Source organism: Arachis hypogaea, chromosome 14 (genome assembly GCF_003086295.3).
Source record: "Arachis hypogaea cultivar Tifrunner chromosome 14, arahy.Tifrunner.gnm2.J5K5, whole genome shotgun sequence".
Lineage (NCBI taxonomy): Eukaryota > Viridiplantae > Streptophyta > Magnoliopsida > Fabales > Fabaceae > Arachis > Arachis hypogaea.
Genome location: NC_092049.1, coordinates 142,486,216 through 142,508,520, shown reverse-complemented (window position 1 = coordinate 142,508,520; position 22,305 = coordinate 142,486,216). Strand labels below are relative to the sequence as shown.

The 22,305-nt window shown below is 27.7% G+C and overlaps 3 protein-coding genes across 3 annotated transcripts; 2 read left to right on the top strand and 1 right to left on the bottom strand.

Moving 5' to 3' along the window:
• Positions 1 to 355: 355 nt before the first annotated feature.
• On the top strand, positions 356 to 4,073 carry LOC112794516 (glycosyltransferase BC10-like). The gene is made up of 2 exons (XM_025836515.3): positions 356 to 902; positions 3,408 to 4,073. Exons 1-2 carry the CDS (start codon positions 432 to 434, stop codon positions 4,071 to 4,073), a joined length of 1,137 nt encoding a protein of 378 aa, XP_025692300.1. The 5' UTR covers positions 356 to 431.
• An 871-nt stretch (positions 4,074 to 4,944) lies between these two features.
• Positions 4,945 to 7,515, bottom strand: LOC112798234 (bidirectional sugar transporter NEC1-like). Its single transcript, XM_025841466.2, has 6 exons — positions 7,378 to 7,515; positions 6,911 to 6,947; positions 6,595 to 6,805; positions 6,060 to 6,221; positions 5,835 to 5,954; positions 4,945 to 5,564 (listed from the first exon to the last, which is right to left on the bottom strand). The coding sequence occupies exons 1-6, from the start codon at positions 7,424 to 7,426 to the stop codon at positions 5,358 to 5,360; spliced, it is 786 nt and encodes a 261-aa protein (XP_025697251.1). The 5' UTR covers positions 7,427 to 7,515; the 3' UTR covers positions 4,945 to 5,357.
• An 8,989-nt stretch (positions 7,516 to 16,504) lies between these two features.
• Positions 16,505 to 19,280, top strand: LOC112794515 (delta(7)-sterol-C5(6)-desaturase-like). The gene is made up of 3 exons (XM_025836514.3): positions 16,505 to 16,801; positions 17,617 to 17,925; positions 18,759 to 19,280. Exons 1-3 carry the CDS (start codon positions 16,576 to 16,578, stop codon positions 19,064 to 19,066), a joined length of 843 nt encoding a protein of 280 aa, XP_025692299.1. The 5' UTR covers positions 16,505 to 16,575; the 3' UTR covers positions 19,067 to 19,280.
• Positions 19,281 to 22,305: the final 3,025 nt, after the last annotated feature.

The window sequence follows — 22,305 nt, the reverse complement described above, 5'->3', positions numbered from 1 at the left end:
AAATCTTTAATCTTAAATCATAAATTATAAACCTAAATAGTAAAATTGACTAAAAGTTGATTCTCTGTATTTTTTTATTTATATTTATATTAATATAAAAAATAGACAAATTAAGAAAAGACGTAAGATTTTATTTTGATTCACGTCAAACTTACCATAATGTTTAGATATTTCTAAGGCAAATCAAAATGGAATAAATAAATAAATAAATAAATAAATAAATAAATAAATAATATTATTGACTTGATATCTATAATTAATATTGCGACGAGTGGTTAGTTATTAATTTTTTTTTCTTCGTCTTAAAATCATGTATATATATGCCAACAATTCGAGTCCAATAATTTAATCCTCACACAACTGATTATGAAATTTTAATATTGAAGAAAATCTATTGATCTTTCTGGTTGATCTCTCTCGATAATTATCACATGGAGCGAAACCCACCATATCATTATTTTCTCTTCATTATCCTTGGCATATCACTAGCAACAATGGCACCATTATTATTCACAACATTTATGTCATCACCACCTTCATTAGAATTACCAACAAATTATTCACAACCGTTAGATGTAACTACATCACATAATTTCACCAAAGTGTGTGATTTGAATACACCAACAATCATGCACAACATGGACGATGAAGAGTTGTTCCTCAAAGCAAGTATGGTCCAAGGAATCCAAGATTATTTTCCTAAGAACAAAACTAATAATAATATTGTTCCAAAGGTAGCATTCATGTTCTTGGTGAGAGGTGCATTGCCCTTAGCACCATTGTGGGAGAGCTTCTTCAAAGGACACAAAGAGTTCTACTCCATTTACTTGCATCAACATCCTTCTTTCAATGAAACCTTGCCTCCAGATTCTGTTTTCTTTGGAAGAAAAATCCCTAGCAAGGTTAGTTTTTTTTTTTTTTTTAATATTTGCATGCATTAAATTATAGAGGAACAACGTTTTTTTTTTAACAATGTAAATAATAAATAAAAAAAATAATTTTCATTTTAAAATTTAAATTTTGAATTAATTAAATATAATCTTAGTTAATGGGCCTGAAATACAATTTATTGTTCACGTTGTTTGCATCTCTTATTGTTCACCTAGCTGTTTGATTGTTTCTAAGATCCTTGTACCTATTGTTTTTCTTACATCATTAAAGAATGAATTTAATTAATATGTATTCTAAAAATACATATTAAAATTATTATTATTAGTTGAAATCTTTAAATATTTTATTTAATAATATTAAAAACTTAAATTTATATATATGGATAACCTTAAATGGCATATATTATCATTATTGTTCATTGACCACATTATAACTATTGGTTTCGATTTTTATTCCCATTAAATTAAACGGATTCACATAATTAATGGATTGCATCAATATAAAACATTATTATTGGTGGTGTTGCTTTTGTTACGCTTGGAAATTAATTATCCAAAAAAAATTGAGGGTCAAAAATTTTAATTTATATTAATTTATCTTGACTAATATTTTTAGCCAATATTTTAAAATTTTTAATACAATAGTCGAATATTATATTTTTAGTCAATATTTTTAAATATTATTAATTAATTATTTGTTAAAAATAATAAATTGTACTAGTAATAATATAGTATTGTTCTAAAATTATATATTGCAATACTTGTTTATTTGTACAACTAAGTAATATTTAAATTTTATAAAACATTACTGTTATATAATAAATTAAATTAGTAAAAAACAAGAATATAAAATTAGAGAAAATTATTATTTATATATAGTCTTTCGTAGTTAGAATCTGATCAAACAATAGTGATTCTTTTTTGAGTGAATAGCTCATCCGATCCCTGACAATTACCTCAAAAGGAGAACGAGGTTCTCAAGAAAAAAATACACCAAATTCGGCCTCTGATCTTTTTTTTTTGGACTGATTAGTCCTTGTATCAAAAAAAATATTGACTTTTTTTGGCACAAAGGCCTCGTTGTCCTTTCGAAGTAATTATCAGGAACCAGGTTTATTTTTTTTTTTTTGTCAAGAGCCTCGTTGTCTTTCGAGGTAATTATCACTAGCTATTTTGAGTTTTTCTCTTCTGTTTTACTAACAGTTAGTCTCTACTTTAATCATAAATAAATTTTAATAAAGTATTTAAGATTATTTCAATTAATAAAATAACAAGAAATAAATAAAAATCATTATTAAAGATAGTTATATCTTTTATAAAAATTTATATATTCAAACAAAATTAATTAGACACTTTTTTTTTGTTTGAATGTGTGGCAGCCAACTTCATGGGGCTTGTCATCACTTGTAGATGCTGAGAGGCGTCTTCTTGCTAATGCACTTCTTGATTCATCCAACCAACGCTTTATTCTTCTCTCAGAATCATGCATTCCATTGTTTGGTTTCAAAGCAATCTACGACTATTAATTTATATTAATTTATATTGACTAATATTTTTAGTCAATATTTTAAAATTTTTAATAAGTAGTCTAATATTATATTTTTAGTCAATATTTTTAAATATTATTAATTAATTATTTGTTAAAAATAATAAATTGTGCTACTCATATAGTATTATTTTAAAATTATATATTGCAATACTTGTTTATTTGTACAAATAAATAATATTTAAATTTTATAAAACTTACTGTTATATAATAAATTAAAGTTAGTGAAAAACAAGAATATGAAATTAGAAAAAATTATTATTTATATATAGTCTTTTGTAATTAGAATGGTCAAATAAAAGTGATTCTTCTTGACTAATAGTCAGTCTCTACTTTAATCATAAATAAATTTTAATAAAGTATTTAAGATTATTTCTATTAATAAAATAACAAGAAATAAATAAAAATCATTATTAAAGATAGTTATATCTTGAGAAAATGACAAATCGATCCCTGACTTTTTGGTTTGCGGATATTTAAGTCCCTAAGAATTTAAAAATACATTTAACTCTCTGACCTCTTGAAAATCTGGACACATCGATCCCTTGGTCTAATTTATTCCATTTTAAAAACTATTTCACGTGTGCATCCATATCAACCAGGTCAGTACAACGAAAGTCATGTTTAATTTTTCTGTTGGGTCTGACAGACCCATCACCCAAGTGAACACGAAGGATCAATATGTCTAGGTTTTAAAAAGGTCAAGGACTTAAATGTATTTTCAAATCCTTGAGGACTTAAATGTCCACGGATCAAAAGGTCAATGACTTATTTGTCATTTTCTCTTATATCTTTTATAGAAATTTATATCGGTGAAAACTCAGGTGCAGTCAACTTCACATGAAATTGATAGTTGAGAGTCGTTAATCATTTAACAACTCTTAGTTATCAACCTCACGTGAATTTACACCATTTATATATTCAAACAAAATTAATTAAACACTTTTTTTTTTTGTTTGAATGTGTGGCAGCCAACTTCATGGGGCTTGTCATCACTTGTAGATGCTGAGAGGCGTCTTCTTGCTAATGCACTTCTTGATTCATCCAACCAACGCTTTGTTCTTCTCTCAGAATCATGCATTCCATTGTTTGGTTTCAAAGCAATCTATGACTATCTCATGAACACAAACCTTAGCTTCTTAGAATCATATGATATGTCTGGAAGACCGGGAACCGGAAGATACCATCCAAAAATGTGGCCAATCGTTAACATAACAAATTTCCGAAAGGGGTCTCAATGGTTTGAAGTGAAGCGTGACATTGCAATTGAAATAGTGAAAGACACTAAGTACATCCCTTTGTTTAAGAAGTATTGTGTTCCACTTCCACATGGGATATGCTTTTGTGATGAACATTATTTGCCCACACTTTTGCAAATGTTGCACTACAAGATGAACGCAAAACGTAGCATCACTTGGGTGGATTGGTCAATTGCTGAAGGCCCTCACCCAAGAGAAATTGGTTCAAGTAGTTATAACATTACTTATGAGTTTTTGAACAAAATTAGGTTTGGATCAAAGTGTGTTTACAATGGGAACATCACCAACATGTGTTTCCTCTTTGCTAGAAAGTTTCTTCCAAGTGCATTAGAGCCTTTGCTTAGGGTGTCTCCTTTGTTGTTTGGTATTGATCCTTAATTAGTTAACATATAATTCTATATATAGTAGTTTATTTATCATCTTATAATTTCGTTTTTTCTATTAAATAATGAATTGAGTAAAGTTGCGTATGTGATTTTTTTCAAAAATATCTCTAAAGTTTAATTATATTCAATTTTGTCACTAATGTTTTTTATTTGTATCAAAATTATTCCTAAATGTTAATTCCATATGAAATGTTGGGGACAAAATTGAAAACATTTAGGGATAGTTTTAAAACAAATCGAAAACGTTAAGGACAAAATTAAATAAATCGAAAACCGTAAGGATAAAATTAAAATTAAACTATTAGGGATATTTTTGAAAAAAAATTACAAACCTTAGAGATAGAAAATATATTTTACTCTAATGAAATTTAATTTTGATGTAGTAACAGTATAATATTCAGTTATATAATATTAGCAATAATAACTGTTACGAGGATTACCTGAAACATTGATTTGGGCCTGAACATGAGGTCCAGATCTCTTTATATGGCAGCGTCCGACTTGTACTTGTAAGAGACTCCGATGCTTAAGTTAGCAAGGACTTTAAGCAAGTTTTTAGTAAATATACCTAAGAGATGTCCATGTATTTATTGTAGAATAGATAACGACTTTTTGAATAGTTCCACCTTTGTTGGTAGATAACAATTTCTTTTATTTTAGAAATTTGTTAGAATACTTATTTGAATAAGTAAAACTGGTCCTTCTTATCGTGTCTGATTTCTTAAGAGGTCAGGTAGGTGGAAGATTAGACAATATCTATAAATTAAGTTTTATTTATTTTGAGTCTGACTAAATTATGAGTCAATGCATAAACAATAACTCTTGATAATTTTTTAAATAAATATATATTTATTACATCAAAATTCAACTCTAAACATATTTATATATGAAATATGTATGGTCCAAATAGTCTTAAAATATTACACCCAAACAAGTGATATAGCCTATGAAGCAGAACCTAGGATCTGTTTCATTATGTAGTCAACAAGTACATCCTAGTAACAATTTCTAAACCGCTAAATTAACCATGCAGAATTTCAAGATTCTGCTTCAATTTCAACTAACCACAACCAAACCAAATAGGAACTCTCTAAAGTCACTAGTTTAATTTATAACATAGTCAAATGCATGGAAATTAACAACACTCCCTATATTATAATAATACTACAGAGTAGTCATCATTGTTATTAACTTATTATTGATATCTATATATTTATATAGCATTTATTAGCCTGTGCCTAAATACCATTAAGTCCTCCATAGCATTAACATCATATCAAACTTGATCATTATCTTTCATTTCCATCTCTGAAGGGAAATTGGTTTTGTTGCCATCACAATCATGGTGTGCAGTGTGCACTGTGATTCCCCATTCTGGTTGTTGCTCTGGAATATTGTTCTCAATTTTGCTATTTGCATTCTTGTATATGAGGTATAAGGCCATTTGAGCGAAACCAAACAAAAATCCTAGCACATTAGGAAGCTGAAAAAAATAGATCAAATAACATAATTGTTACTCTTTATTTATAAAATATTGTATTTACAAAATACTGTCTCAATTCATCCTATTTCATCAGATCCGGGATGGGATATGGTTCCGAAGGATGAACTGGACAGTTCCAATAAAATTTCATTTTTGAACAAAAATCCGATAGACTAATTTAAAGGAGGGCCCCATTGGCGTGCATCCATCCAGTAGGAATTGAACCTACGAATTCGCCAATTATGAATGATATATTATTTAATTTCTTACCATGATGTAATAATCCTTGTCGAAGAGTCCATAGAAAAACCACATGGTAGCACAGAGGGTAAGAAACAAGGACAAAGAAAATGGCATGTACTCTACACTTTTGGTCTTCATCACCCTCCTCTGCAATTCATGCAAGAAGATGCTAATAAAAAATGTATAATGTTTATTGAAAGTGAAAGTGTTGAAGATTAATAATTGAATATGAAAATATGTATATAAAGTTACCATGATACTTAAGGGTGCAGCAAACACTGCAATGTTGAAAATGGCGCAAATCCAACCAACTGCATGAACACGTTTGTCCCCTCTCACAATGAAGGTGGTGATTATCATGGTTATGCCAAGACCAGCCACGTCAGCACCAAGCATCATCCACAAGGTAGAAATCTGTACAATAATTCATCAAATGTGTTTGAAATTAGAAACAAATGTATAAAATATCTAATAATGTGAAAACTCGCGTGCAGTTGTTGAGAATTGTTATATAATTTAACATGTTTGATTAATGGTGGAAACTTATTAGGTACAGTCGACTTCACATGAAGTTGATAGCTGAGAGCCGTTAGATGAAAATTTAGTTAAATCAGCCAAATCATCTAACAGCTCTCAACTATCAACTTCACGTGAAGTTGACTGCACCTGAGTTTTCACCTTAAATTATTATCTAACGACTCTTGATTATGAATTTTGCATGAAAATAACTCTACGTGAGTCTTTAACAAATATATAAATATTAAAGTCGTAATAATAAATGTTTCACCTTGTGCTTCCTGGGAGCATATATAATATACATGAGAAGGTATGCAACTTCTATAACACATCCAATACAGTTGATGGTGATGATCAAAATTGCATTGGTCTTAAGGTAACCATAATATAACAGTAACATTGCACTTAGAAGTGCAACTACATATGGAATTGATTGAAATCCTTCAGATGATTTGTTCTTGTATATTGTATAGAAGGTTGGCCTGCATTAGAAATTTAATTAAACACACACAAATATATATACAAGTTTCTAGTGATATTCACATTAATATAATTTGTAATATTGTATTGTTTTAGAATGGACTTACAAGGGTGCTAAGAACACCATGAATGAGACAATGTTACCTATGATAAGAACAAAACAGAGGGAATCAGTAAATAATAACGAAATAATATAATTACTATATGCATTACCCTTATAATTTTGTGATGTAAACCTTTTTGAGAATAACATATTGAAAAAGTACAAAACAAAGATTTCTAGCCTTTTTGCTAGAGACTACCCTATTGGAATAAAAAATAGAAAGAGTAATAATAACTAGAGAATATGATATTATTAATTGTTAGATGATTAGTCAGATATATTAAATTATCTAATAATTTACAATACTATTTTCATGTGAAGATGTCATTATGAAAATATCTGTCTAATAACTAAATATAACATATTCAAGACAATATCAAAGTTGAAAATAGTTAGAATAATAATCAAATAAAAAAAATGTATGTAATTCTATATGGAATAAAAGTAGTACTATAAATCTAATTAATGTACCTAGGAGACCAAAAATGAAGACCAACTCATGATCAGATAATGAAAACATTTTTAAATTAGTGAAGTTTTTTTTTTTTTTTTTGAAGCAAAGTTTGAGGGGAAGTTTGTGCCGTTAATATAGTTATGAGTAGGACAATATTTTTTTTTGCTTCAAACTAAGGTTTGCCACATCCCATATATATATAGTGGAGAGAAGATAGGTTCTAAAAATTATTGTTGCCTACCATGGACCACACCACTTTTTTTTAACACCTTTTCATTATCATATGATTCACATCCCATGAAGAATTCCATCTTTCAAGAGCACTAATTAATATAAGTTTATCAACCAAAAAGACAATACCATACATTGCATGATACACACATTTGATCAATATTATCATGTTGGCAACTTGTGACATTGTCCATCTTAGATTGGCCTAGTTTTTTCTTATGATCTAACTCAAAAAATTAAAACTTCTACTCCTTTATTTTAAGAGCAAATGGTAAATTGTTAGCCACATCTTTGGAGTTATAATAATAAGGGTGTGAATTAATAACCAGAAATTAAAGCATATGTTTTAACTAATGGCCAATTGGCCATGTAACGTGAAAAGATTACCCTTTATTGCTTTATATACTTCCTACGTAAACAACTACAACATAATTTGATGACTACGACATTAAAGATTATTATATATAACATGACGATAAAAAGTTACATTACTTATTATCTTTATCCATTTTATTGAACAATTTCATGCAAGAACCGAACATGGGTGAGCTACTTCTTTTACCGCTATACTGCGGCACTTGTATGCCACTTATATTCTTTTATCATTAAGTCAAGAATATTATAATTTACAAGAAGAATTTTTCTAATTAGTGTTTGTTAATGATTATGTACTAAAAATATAAACTTTTTTTTTTTACATAAATAATTTTAAGAATGACCTATAAACATGGTCAAACAAGAGTCAAGTTCTTCCTAAAGATATTGGGTAAAAGAATGGAACCCAAAATAGCACGTTGAGGAATTGAATTTCTCTTCGGTGAGAACTAAATTGGTAGAAGTTGATTAGTTGGATTTAGAGTATAAAGAGCGTCATTTAGTTGAAACAAAACAAAACTAGATGTCTCTTCACTGATGTCACATACTATGAGCTTTAGTTTAACTTGTGGAAATCAACTTTTTTCATCGAACAGTTGAAAAAATTGAAATGACGGGAATACCAAAAAATATTTAGGATAAAAGGAGTAGGTCTGATATCAGACTATAACCATTGGACAATAGATTTCTTTTTCACTATGATATTACACTATAAAAGGACCTCAAGCCACCTCTTTAAAGGACTTTCTACCTTTTTCTCATTTTCTGAAGCTGAGAAGCTAAAAATCCCATCTTTTTCTCTCCCCAAAATTCCTCTCATTGTTCTTCATTTCATTCATCACCTTCACGAGTAAAAACTGGCATTCAGGTGTTCCATAAAAACACTCGACAACCATTAACCAATCCCTATCCACTTTAAACAAAGCTCATTCATCATCTTGTGACATTAAAGGAGGTCTTGACACTTGTTCTCAACCTCTATTTCTCATCATTAGTTTTTGTATTGCTTATTTGTCATTAATAGAAGTATTTTTTCTCACAAATTTATTTATCCCGAATCTCTCATCTTAATTATTATTTTTCACTTAATCTATTTTTCACGAAAATCATCCGAATCAGTTAACAATTCAGTTAAATTTTGTATTAAAAATTTAATAAAAAATTCAATGCATTGATTGCAGTAAAATTAAATGTTAAGAAAATTTTATTTGTATACTTCTTAACCGGTTAATAAACCTTCATAAAGATACTATTCAAATTCTTTTTCTTTTCCAATAAAGAGAAAAAATAATAGTAGCATCTACGTAGCTTATATTTTTTTCATAACATGATTGCTTTATTACAGTAAAAAATCAACCAAAATCATTTCTCATGATTGTTTAGTGTTATTAGCTGAAAAAAAGTTGGCTCCCTAACAACATTACTCTATCTTAATTAGTTTAATTAGTATGTGGCCAAAATTATGTCTTTAATTGCAATCTAACTCCTTGAAGGAGTATTTATCTTAATCGTAATTCAGTTTCCAAATCACTCTTAAGGTTCAATAATTCCAAGGAGGTATGTACACCAACCAAGGGAAGGAATGTCATAACTTTTGTATAGGATTTTTTTTTTTAGGATTCACCAAAATTTAAACTGATATTATGTTATGAAATCATTTATTCTAAAAGTTTAAACAAATAAATTAAAAACCACATGTGACTCGATGTGCCTACCACCACTTTAATTTTTGTCATGTCAATCAAACATTAAAATTAATCCTAAAATACCAAAAACCAAGATAAGAAAAGAGAACAGCGTCATCATTATATTCTCCTTGTTAGAATAAAAGGATTGGGTTCCTTCTAAGGGCGTTCCAAATTGTTTGGCTATTTCTGGCCATAGTATTCAATTATTTGGTCACTTTAACTTCCACTTTATTTGCACACATGTTGTTCCTAGATCTTTTTCTTCTTCATGACACACATTCCAATAAGTTCTATATTATCAGAATTGAATCTATAGGTTATTACGAAACCTCAACATAGAGGAAATACGAGACAAAGAGGATATCATATCCTATGAATTCAAGAATATGATGACATCTAATACTATATTCATTATTAATTAATCTCATGAAATCTTATTCTTGATCAAAGATCGAATATTCTATCTTTATTTTATGTCTTTTAATTTAATTTATATTTTTTTAATAACTGTCCCACTATGTTACCAATAGCATATTTGTCAATTTCTGCCAACTCTTATTTATAACTGTGTTTCATGGAAGTGTCTTCGTGGATGTGTCTAATAAAAATATCTTTTTTATGGTTGTGTTTAATAGAAGTGTCTTTATAAATATATTTTCTGGATGTGTCTCTTTATGTATGTATTTAAAATATAATAATTAATTATTGTTGACAATAAATTGGCAGATAATATGTTGGTACCCTATATTTTTCCTTTTAATAAAATCGGTCCCGCTACGTTACCAATAGCATGTCTGCCAACTTCTGCCAACTCTTATTTATAAGAGTGTTTCATGGAAGTGTCTTCGTGGATGTGTCTAATAAAAATGTCTTTTTTTATGGTTGTGTTTAATAGAAGTATCTTTATAGATATATTTTCTGAATGTGTCTCTTTATATATGTATTTAAAATATGATAATTAATTATTGTTGGCAATAAATTGTCAGATAATATGTTGGTACCCTATATTTTTTCTAATAAAATATTAGTATTAACTGAGTGAAACTTTGTACGTATTATTAGTTATATATTCACTTAGAATAATTGAGCAATATGAATTTTGTGTTGCTCTCTTCCAAATATTTTCTCACATTCTAACTTGTCTATTAAGATTAGGTCTCAAATTTTTGTTTTACGTTTTAGTTTCGGTAGCAAATATAAAGTCTTAATTGTGATTTTTGTATATATTATTTAGGTATATCTATAATAAAATATGCAACAAATGGTAGACGAATATTAATATAAGTAGTTACACATACATGAATAATTTTTTGATGGTGAAATCTTACACGAAATTAAATACTTATAACTATTTTCACGTAAAATATAAGTTTAAATATTAATATGTGTTTTAAAAGAAAAATATATGATCATTATTAGGTTAGGCCAATATAAAAGAAAAAGAAATTGCTTAATTATGGTTCATAAAAGTGAATAAAATATTTTTCAATTAAACATATTATTATATATAACATATCAATAATTTTTTAAATTTACACTTTCATGTGAAAATCATTTTAAATAATTTTGTAAGTTTTTAAATTTTTATTTATTTTTAATTTTATACCAACATTCAACATGCCAATCCTTCAGTGATGGATTGGCTATGAATATGAAAGCAAGACGGAAATTCACATAAAATTATTTTTATGTAAAATTAATAATTTAAAATTAAGACAAATAATGCATATAAATTAACTAGAGGTTGGTTTTACACAATTTTACCAAAGATAAAAATGTAACAAAGTTCTACCAAGAGCATTTTTTTATATAATTCGAATTAGAGCTACTCGAATTACACAATTCATAGTAATTCGAATCACACTGATTCGAATTACACACACTAATACACACTGATTTGAATAACCCTGATTCAAATTACACACACTAACACATACTAGTTCGAATTAGCATCATTCGAACTAGTCCACAATTTCGTGTACATAGTAATTCGAAACAGGCTGTTTCGAATTACCTCCTATTTTGGCTGCCATTGGTAATTCGAATTCTACTCATTCGAATTACATAGCCCTTGCCTATATAAAGAGTTCGAAGTAACCTCATTCGAACCACTATTCTAAATCCATGCCCCACCAAATTCATGAGAAAAGGACTCCCGTACGACTCCAACAAAGGCTTGAGCAGAATATTTAGTCGATGGGGAATAATCCAAACCGACTTTATCGTTTGGATGGAGTAGCCCATATAGCTAGTGTTATTAATGAAGATGTTAGTGCGAACTTGTTCTTTTAAAATAGGAGTGAATCAGTTATTTTTTTTTATATATTTTTACCTTTGGTGTTTTAGAATGGTAGTCGTTATGTACCGTTGCTAAGTTAGATAGGATTGCTATACAAGTGGTTTTGTTAGTGAATGATGTTAGTGGTTTTTATATTCTGGTACATTCTGTATGCAGCCCCAACGATGTATTTCGAGCATGCGACAGCAGCAGGGTATGCGTTTGGATGAGAGGTATGTTCCGTACTTGCAGATGGTTGGCTTATACCATCTTACAAGGCTGAACGAGAGATGGTTCATACTAGACGAGCCCTTGGTCAGTGCGTTCATTGAGCGCTGGCATCCGGAGACGCACACGTTTCATATGTCATTCGAGAAGTGCACTATTACACTGCAGGACGCGGCGTATCAGTTAAGACTGCCGATCGATGGACATTATGTTAGTGGTTGCCTGACAGATTTTCAGACGTACGTCGAGGGTGGTCAGCCAGCTTGGGTGTGGTTCCAGGAGTTGCTGGGTGTGTTACCTCCTGCGAACCAAATCCAGAAGTTTGCAGTGAACTGCAGCTAGTTTCAGGAGACATTTGGAGAGCTTCCTGAGGGAGCCGATGAGCCCACTGTTAGAAGGTATGCCCGGGCCTATATCATAATGCTATTAGGGACTCAGCTATTTGCCGATAAGTTCGGCAACCACTGCACATTCACATTAGGTGGCTCCCATACTCAGAGGATCTTTATCAGTGAACTTCACACCAGAGCGTGTTTTTCTCTTAATGGACCCTTTATAATGCACCAACACTACAAAACTCTCATCACTAGCCATTTTGTCTCACTCTAATAAGAGGAATTCACGTTCACACCATACTTATACACGTCCGAGGCTTCATAATTCGAAACAGCCAATTTCGAATTATATATGTATAATTCAAATCAGCTAAATTCGAACTGCATAACGAATAGCTCACCGTATAATTCGAATTAGTTTGGTTTGAACTACCTAACATGCATAGTTTGAATTGATCAGCTTCGAGTTACCCTCCCTCATAATTCGAACAACCTTGATTCGAATTATTTCTGTTTATAATTCGATCGAGTTAGATTGATTCGAATTATATAGAGATATACTTTTGGTTGATCCATGTCTCATTTTTAGGTTTAGTTGAATCATGTAATTTCTCCTCCCATCTGATTTAATACTGCGATTTGGCCTTAAAATTATTATCTCATAATTTAATTAAATATATTAAATTTTTTTACCATCCCTTTCACATATTTAAAGAGAACTACATATGAATATTCTTTGAATGCAAATATCAGTCTTCTCCTCTCAATATTTTACACGTACACCCTCCAAAAATAGAAAGAAAAAGAAGAATGGCAAAAAAACAATAGAGAAAGACGGTAATGGAATACATCAATTATAGAATGGTGTTAATGATTGCATGAAAGAATTATCATCAAAAGCAATATTCACCACATGATCAAACATGACGTGACAATTGATATGACTAGTCATGCATGCTGCCAAATCAAACGTGCCAGTACTAACCACTGTTTGGATTACACGTGTAACAAATTGGCCACAATTCACTCACCGTTGGCACGTACCAATGAATCCAAAGCAAAAGCTACTTTTATTGTTTAATGGATCGAAATTGGGTGCAGCCTTATTAGGGTTTTCAAAAGAGAATTGAGTTGTTTTTAGCTCAATTTGCAGTTATGTGCCCATGTTAATGCATGATTGGATCCCCAACACGTGTGTTGCAAATAAATAAATAAAAATAAAATAAAAACTTTTTGACACAATTCCCAAAGATATCTGCCTATATTAGGATTTTATAATTTTACTATTAGGTTTGGCTAATTTATGCCTTAAAGGCATACCTTAAAATTGCTAGTAATAGAAAATTGTAAATAATGTATTTTAATAAATGCATAAAAAAAATTAAAAATTAAAAATTTTTATCATTTTTTATAAAAAAAACAATAAATAATTTTATTATATATTTTAAAACATAAGTTAGTTAAATCTTTTACTATTTGTTTTTCTACATTTTCTTAATGAATATAATAAGATAAAAAAAGCTTAGTTTAGAACTAGTTCGTTGGTAAAAGAAATGAAATAACGAAAAAAATTTGTTACGATCGGAGTGGAGTTAGAAATATTTTTAGAAGGGGTGAACATAAAAAATATAAGTTAAAAAGAGAGAAAAATTAATAATTAAAAGATAGTTAAACTAAAAAATTGAAAGTTTGAGAGGGACCATTATCCCCTTTTTCATGAATATGACTCCGCCACTTACATCTATGCTGATAGAAATATATCAAGGGAACAAAATTTCTAAAAATTAACAGAATTTATTGTTTTTAGTTATTAATATAATTTTTTAATTTAATAATTTAATAATATATTTTTAATTCATATTTTTAAATATTAATAACTAAAATTAGTACTAATAATAACTTAATTTTATACCGACTAATAGATTGGAATAATTTCCATGAAGAAAGAATATCGGCGATATTCTAATAGTGCCATAGTGGGATGAGTATAGATTCAATAGAAGAAAAAATAATCTAGTAATTAAATTTAAATTCTTAATGGCAATTTAAGTTGTTTTTTTCCTCTAAAAGAGAAAAAAAAAACAAATATTTTGAAATTAAAAACAAAATTTAATGATATATAAATTAAAACCGAAGCAAAATATAATAGCCACATTCTGAATAAGTACCATAAAATTAGGTGGGCTTGCAATTTGAGTAACACTTGTGTTAAACTACGATAGAGACTGTTAATTAATTAATTAATTAATGTGGTGCCAAAGCTGGGTTTAATAGTTATTATAACTACGCGTAGCATTATTAATAATTTAGATATTCTATGACTCAAGTTAAAGACATTCTTAAAAAGTCATTGTAAGGGGAAAAAATGGAAAGAAGAAAAAGAAAGAAAAAGAAAAAAAAAAGAAAGAAAAGAAAAAAAAGAAAAGAAAAGAAAAGAAAGCATGTGTACTCAACAGTAATAACCAATCCTTCATTTATTTTCATTAAAAATATTGGTTAGCATTTTCCATTTTATAAACGATTAAGATATTTGTGTCTTTATAAGAAAAACTATGATTTTATGTCTTTATTGTAGTAATCTGATTGATTATTTCTTATAGTTAGCACAACCAAAGAAACTTTATAAATTAAATTCTGACCTTAAGCCTATTAAAAATTTAAAAATCATAATTTTTCTGAATAAAAAAATTTCTCCAAACCAACATATATTTATTACAACAAAATTAAACTCTAAACATAGATATATGAAATATGTATGGTCAAAATAGTCTTAAAATATTACACCCAAACAAGTCATATAGCCTATGAAACAGAATCTAGGATCTGTTGCATTATGTAGACAACAACTACATCTTAATAACAATTTTTAAATAGATTATGTTATGTATACAGTAAAATTAATCATTAAAATCAGTTACTAATAATATAAAATATATATTAAAATATAAATATATATTAAAAATAAATTAAATTTCATATGTATTTATATACAAATATATTAGTAACTGATTTTAATATACGAACAAGATCTTCATTTTTAAATTGCTAAATTGACCATGGAGAACTTGAAGATTCTGCTTGAATTGCAACTAATAACCACAACCAAACCAAATAGGAACTCTCTAAAGTCACTAGTTTAATTTAATACATAGTCAAATGCATGGAAATTAACAACACTCCCTATATTATAATGTTATTATTGATATTTATATATTTATATAGCATTTATTAGCCTGTGCCTAAATACCATTAAGTCTTCCATAGCATTAACATCATATCAAACTTGATCATTATTATTAGTAACAACCCAGACCATCTTCTAGTACGATATGTCCGCTTTGGTACTTTTGTGTTTGATGATAGGAATAATAGCTGAAGTCCCCACATTTACTCGTCAAAACACGTTATGTTAGAGAGAGATATCCACACCTTTATAAAGCATGCTTCATTCTCCTCCCCAACTAATATAGGACCTTATACATTATTGTTCTCAATTTTGTTATTTGCATTCTTGTATATGAGGTATAAGGCCATTTGAGCGAAACCAAACAAAAATTCAAGCACATTAGGAGAAGCTGAAAAAATAGATCAAACAACAGAATTTATAGTCTTTATTTATAAAGTATTTCATATCTATTTATTGTTATATATATATTTTATCCAATAAGAATTAATATTATTAACTACGATAAATAATTAACCCATTCTATCCAATAATTATTAGACATGTCACAAAGAGTAACTTATTCTTTATTTTAGAGAATGTGAGATAAAATTCGATATAAATATAGGAAAAGTCTAGGGGACCAGCAATTTTATCAAATTCTAGCCAGCATGTAACCAGAAAAAAAAAATGAACTATTAGATGAAATCTCACACCAATCTCATACCATTAAAATCATCATTGATGACTATTTGATGGTTACAAATCACAAAAGTTACTGGCCTACTCCTCGTAAATATATATCACAACCTAAAGCTACAAATGAATTAAATCATTATTGTTAATTACTTGTTGTTCTCTTCTTCATAGAATCATATCTATATATCTCTCTTCTTTTGTATTGTGTTGTGGCTTCCATGGACGATGAAAGTGGCTACTTTCAACTTTTTGTGGAGGACGGTAACTTCTACAATCGCATTCTGCTCGGAACCCTATTGCCGGAGCAGTTGTGGGTCCCACTACCCCACTTCTTCCAAACATGGCTGCGCAACTACATCGGAGGACTCCTTATGTACTTCATCCCCGGCTTCTTTTGGAGCTTCTATATTTATCATTGGAAAAATAACGTTTATGTCCCTAGAGGTGAAGAATATATATATATATATTACCTAGAAATGCTTTATCCCCTAATTTTACTTCTTCTACTTTTATCTTTATCTATCTCTTCTTTTTGAATCTTTAATTAGAATCTACATTTTATATTACTAGATTTCCATTTTAATATATAATTCTCCTATGTTTTCTTTTATTTTCTATTTTTTTATATATAATTTGTATGCACTTTATGTATAAAATAACTTATATATATATTGGTGCAATGTGCATCGATCATTGGCAAATTTTTACATAATGTATAATGAATAATTAACATTTTTTCTGAATATTTTATAGTCTTTAATTTTAATTTAATTTTTAATTTACATAGATCATGAACATTTTTTTTTTCAAAAAATAGAGAGGCTCGAACCCACGTCCTTTAAATGAGTATGAAAAAAAATATGTCATTTAAGTTATAACTCATTGACTACTGGCTAGATCAAGAACATATTTGATAGTCAAAATTAATGTTAGGAAAGGTATGGGAAACAATGTAATATTTGTACAATGCGTACAATGGAGGTTTTGGGAGTATTAGAGATATAACCATTAGTGTTACTTTTTTCCATCAGCGTAATCTTTTGGGATAAGTGGTATCATGACATGGTATTAGAGCTCTAGATCCGAAAAGTCAAGAGTTTGATTCTTGGTGAACCCCAAAATCAGCTTAAGTTTTTGGGATGAGTGGTTTTATAACATGAGATGTTCTATAACATTCTATTTATTTTTCATTTCTTTTTTAATAACAATTTTTTTTCTTTTTTGTTTCACAACATTTGGATCTTAATTATCTGTTTCAGAAGCCATTCCATCTAGCGAAGCCATGCTAATGCAAATACAAGTTTCAATGAAAGCATTGCCATGGTATACTTTGCTTCCAACAATTGAAGAATACATAACAGAAGGTGGCTGGACAAGGTGTTTTCCAAGAGTGCATTATGTTGGTTGGCTTCATTATGTTGTTTATGTTGCACTCTATCTTATTCTTGTAGAGTTTGGAATTTATTGGATGCACAAATTGCTTCATGACATTAAACCACTTTACAAACATCTTCATGCTCCTCATCACATCTACAACAACAAACACAACATTCTCTCCCCATTTGCCGGTGAGTCATCATAAACTAATGGTGAACACTCAAGTGAAGTCGACTTCATGTGAAGTTGATACTGAGAGCCGTTAAATGATTTGACTGATTTGACTGAATTTTCATCTAACGGCTCTCAGGTATCAACTTCGCCTGAAGTCGACTGCACTTGAGTTTCCACCTAAACTAATATAGAACAAAAACATGCATAATATTAAATGGTGACTATACACTTTAAAATATTATTTTCATGGCAAAGATAATAATTAAAATATAAACATAAATTATATTAAATAATTTAGTCAAATGTATCGAATTTTCTAACCATTTTTAATAATGATCTTTCCATAATCATAATATTAAATGATTTAGTTTTAATTTGTATTTAGTTCTAAACATTTTTTTATTAACTACGTGTATATATATCAAAATTAATTACTAATATAAAATATATATTAAAATATAAATACTTATTAAAAATAAGTTACGTTAAATAACATATATATTTATATATTATATATTATATAATGACTAATTTTGGTATAAATAATATTTTTTATATACATATGTTACCAGAAGTTAATTTTTATATATTTTTTAAAAGAAAATTAGAGACCATAATTTTTCTATTTCTCTATTTTTATACTTGTATACCATGTCAAACTCTATCTTAATTGGTTTATGAAATGTGTATATAATATGAGTTTGGATGACTTTTTAAATAATAATTTTAAAATTAATTATTTTTGTGTATATAAATTAATTTATACTAACTGTAGGTGAAAATTAATTAAATTCATATGAACTCAAATTAATTAACAACTTTGTTTTGTGAATGTATATGTATGTGTTAGGGTTGGCGTTGCACCCACTTGATGGGATATTGCAGGCATTACCATATAGCATTGCTCTGTTCATTGTGCCTATGCATTTTTCAACACATTTAGTGATCTTGTTCATGGAAGGCATTTGGACAGCAAGCAGTCATGATTGCATTAATGCAAAATTTTGGCCTATAATGGGTTCTGGTTATCACACTGTTCATCACGTGACATATCGCCATAACTATGGCCACTTCACTATATGGATGGATTGGATGTTTGGGACTCTTGTTGAACCTGATGATCATAATATAAGGAAGATTAATCTATCTAATAATTAATAGAGAAAAGGATAAATAGGTCCCTGACCTTTTGTTCCACGGACATTTTCGTTCTTAACTATTGAAAATTACTTTTAAGTCCCTGACCTTCACAAAACTTGGACGGATCAGTCCCTCCGTCCAAATGCCTCCGTCAGGGACTGATCTGTCCAAATGTCTCCGTTAGAAACTGATCTGTCCAAATTTTGTGAAGGTCAGAGACTTAAAAGTATTTTTCAATGGTTAGAGACGAAAATGTCCGCGGAACAAAAGGTCAGGACCTATTTGTCCTTTTCTCTAATTAATAAGATGAAATTTGATGACATGCACACTTGATTGCTTATATATACGCGTGGTTCCTAATTACTTGTTTCTAATAAAGTCTAATATATATATATATGTTGGGTTCCTTTAAAATTATGTTATGCTACTCTTCATATGGTGATAATACAATAAGTTGTTAGATTGTGTATGGTAATAAGCTTTAATTTGTATATCTATATCTATATATGTTGTAATAATGATAACCGATACGAAATTTTTTATCCTAAAAATTTAAATTAAAATATATTTTTTATTATATTTATCTTTATTTTGGTCATAAATATTTTAATATTATATTATAAAATTATTATTTATATCAAAATATTAAAATAATAAAAAATAATATAAATGATCATATTTCTAATAATATCTATTTTGATTATAGTTAATTATTAAACTACTTTTCTACTTTAGCTTATGATAACAATAAAGAAGTTTAGCGACCCACAAATTCAACTCAACAAAATACATAAATTCAGTTACAATTTTAGTCTTTATTATTTTATTTTATCTTTATTTATTCTTATTTTATCTTTATTTATTTTTATCTTTCGTAAGCTAATATTCTATATATATTTAGTTTTACCTTCGTATTATACAATTCAATCAATCAACACTATTCTTCATATTTTTTTTCTTATTCTTTCATAGTTTTATTATTAATATAATAGATTATTTATTTTAAACAATCAATAAAATATATAGGAATATTGTTGCTATAAATATCATTTAATCCAAAATAATATAGTATATAGGATAAAAAATTATTTAACGCAAAATATTAAGAGACTATCAGAATTTATTATTTTTTATTATTATTTAATTATTAACTAAATATTTTTACTTTAGTAATCTAATAATATATTTTGTTTTATACTTTTAAATATTAATAATTAATTAATAACAAAAAAATAATAAATTCTCATGGCTCTTGACTTTAACAAATAAACCTAAACACTTATTTTTAAAAACAAAATAAAAATAAAAGGAGTTCCCGATATAAGACAAAGTAAATAAAGTACTCAAAAGCTCATTAATGTAAGCATGTGACTCTAGGCAAAGTTGCTAGTGAGATGTTGGATATTTGAGACATCAAATCTGCAAAGCTAAGATGCTCTCATAGACTATTATTGAATATGAGAGGACCTTTCACTCCCGTACCAGTAAATAATAGTGCATGCACGACTATATATACTTTACTTTGGAGCATTATTTAGGTAACTAATTTTTCTTGTATTCTAAGTGGAACCGATTAAGGTCTATTATTAACGTGCGATATATCATATATAATGCATGCAAGTTAGTAAAATATCTCATCAGGTTGCTAACTTGAGGAACATACATGATCGTGAACGCTGTGACACAGTGATTATCATCATTATCGGACGAAAATATCTTTTGACAAAATATTCTCCAAGTTTCCAATAATTTGCACGCTTATGAATGATTCACCTAGCTAAGTATTTTTGCATAATGCATATGGTATGAAATGAATTACTCTTCTTGTTGGAGATAGAAAGTTTAAAACAAGAAATGTATTAAGTTAAAGACTCACGTGGGTTTATTTTTACCTAAAATTGATAGTTAAAATTAATTAGATGATAATTTAATTAAATATATTAAAATTTTTAATAATTTTTAATAATTAATTTCATAGACAATGCATGTAAGTTTTTCCCATGTATTAAGTCTATCACATGAGACAAATTAAAGTACGAAAATACCTTAGCCTATATGTTTAGTTATGAATACGGAATAAAATAAAACATTGAAAATAAAATATAAAAGACAAAAATACAAAAATTAATATTTTTGTATTTTATTTAGTGATAAATTAATTATAAAAAATAAATTATAAAAATCTAATTTAATATATTTTGTTCACACAAAAACTTTAAAAACAAAAACATAATGTTAAAAAATATAATTATAAAAAATTAATAGAAATAATAAAAAAAATAAATTATATCCCTTATTAGTATTTTTGTATCTTTTTTTTATCAAAAACGATATAAAAATATACTAATTTAATATTTTTAAACACAATATCTATATTCATATTTTATCTATTAAATATAATTTTGTGTCTCATTAATGAAATCAATTTTGTGGGTGGTGGACTTGTGATTTGGTCTCTACTGTTCATATGGATTTCATTATCAGCATGATTTTGCATTTTTAACGTGGGCCGTATTCTATTTATTTGTCCAAAAATCAAAGAACATGGTCCGTTCTTTTTTATTCTTAATATCTAAGTTGGTCTATCAATACCAAAAAAGAAACAAATAAAAATACACGTATGGTCCATTTTTTTTTATTCTTAATATATACTTAAAAAATTAAAATAAAATATATGTCCCAAATTTGAGCCTATATCTGATATTTAGAATGCACACCCTAATTTATTATTGTAAGATATTTCTTTTATACGTGTTAATAATTATATTTGGATATTAGTTATAAGCATACAAAGTATATTAAATTTTATAGACACAAATAAAAACAATAATTTATTTTGTTTTATAATATCTATCATATTTATAATTTTAAATATTTATCTCATTTATAATATTTAAATAATATTAAATTTTAAATTATAATCTTAAATTGAACAATTTTAACAAAAAAGAGTATAATATTAATTTAATTTTACCTTTATAAATTTTAATACAAAAATAATTAAATATTTAATACTATTCACATAATTTTCATCATTATTAAGTTTTTTTCCTTTGATCGATTTGTTTTTGTTTCACAAATGTTAGGCCTAAACATAATAATAGGATATGATGAATTGAATTAAAAAAATAAAGATTTATATACAGTTGTTTTTATGTAAAGTTAATAGTTAAAAATTATTAGATAATAATTTAATCAAATTTATTAATTATCTAATAATTTTTAAATATAAATTTCACATAAAAATAAGTATATCC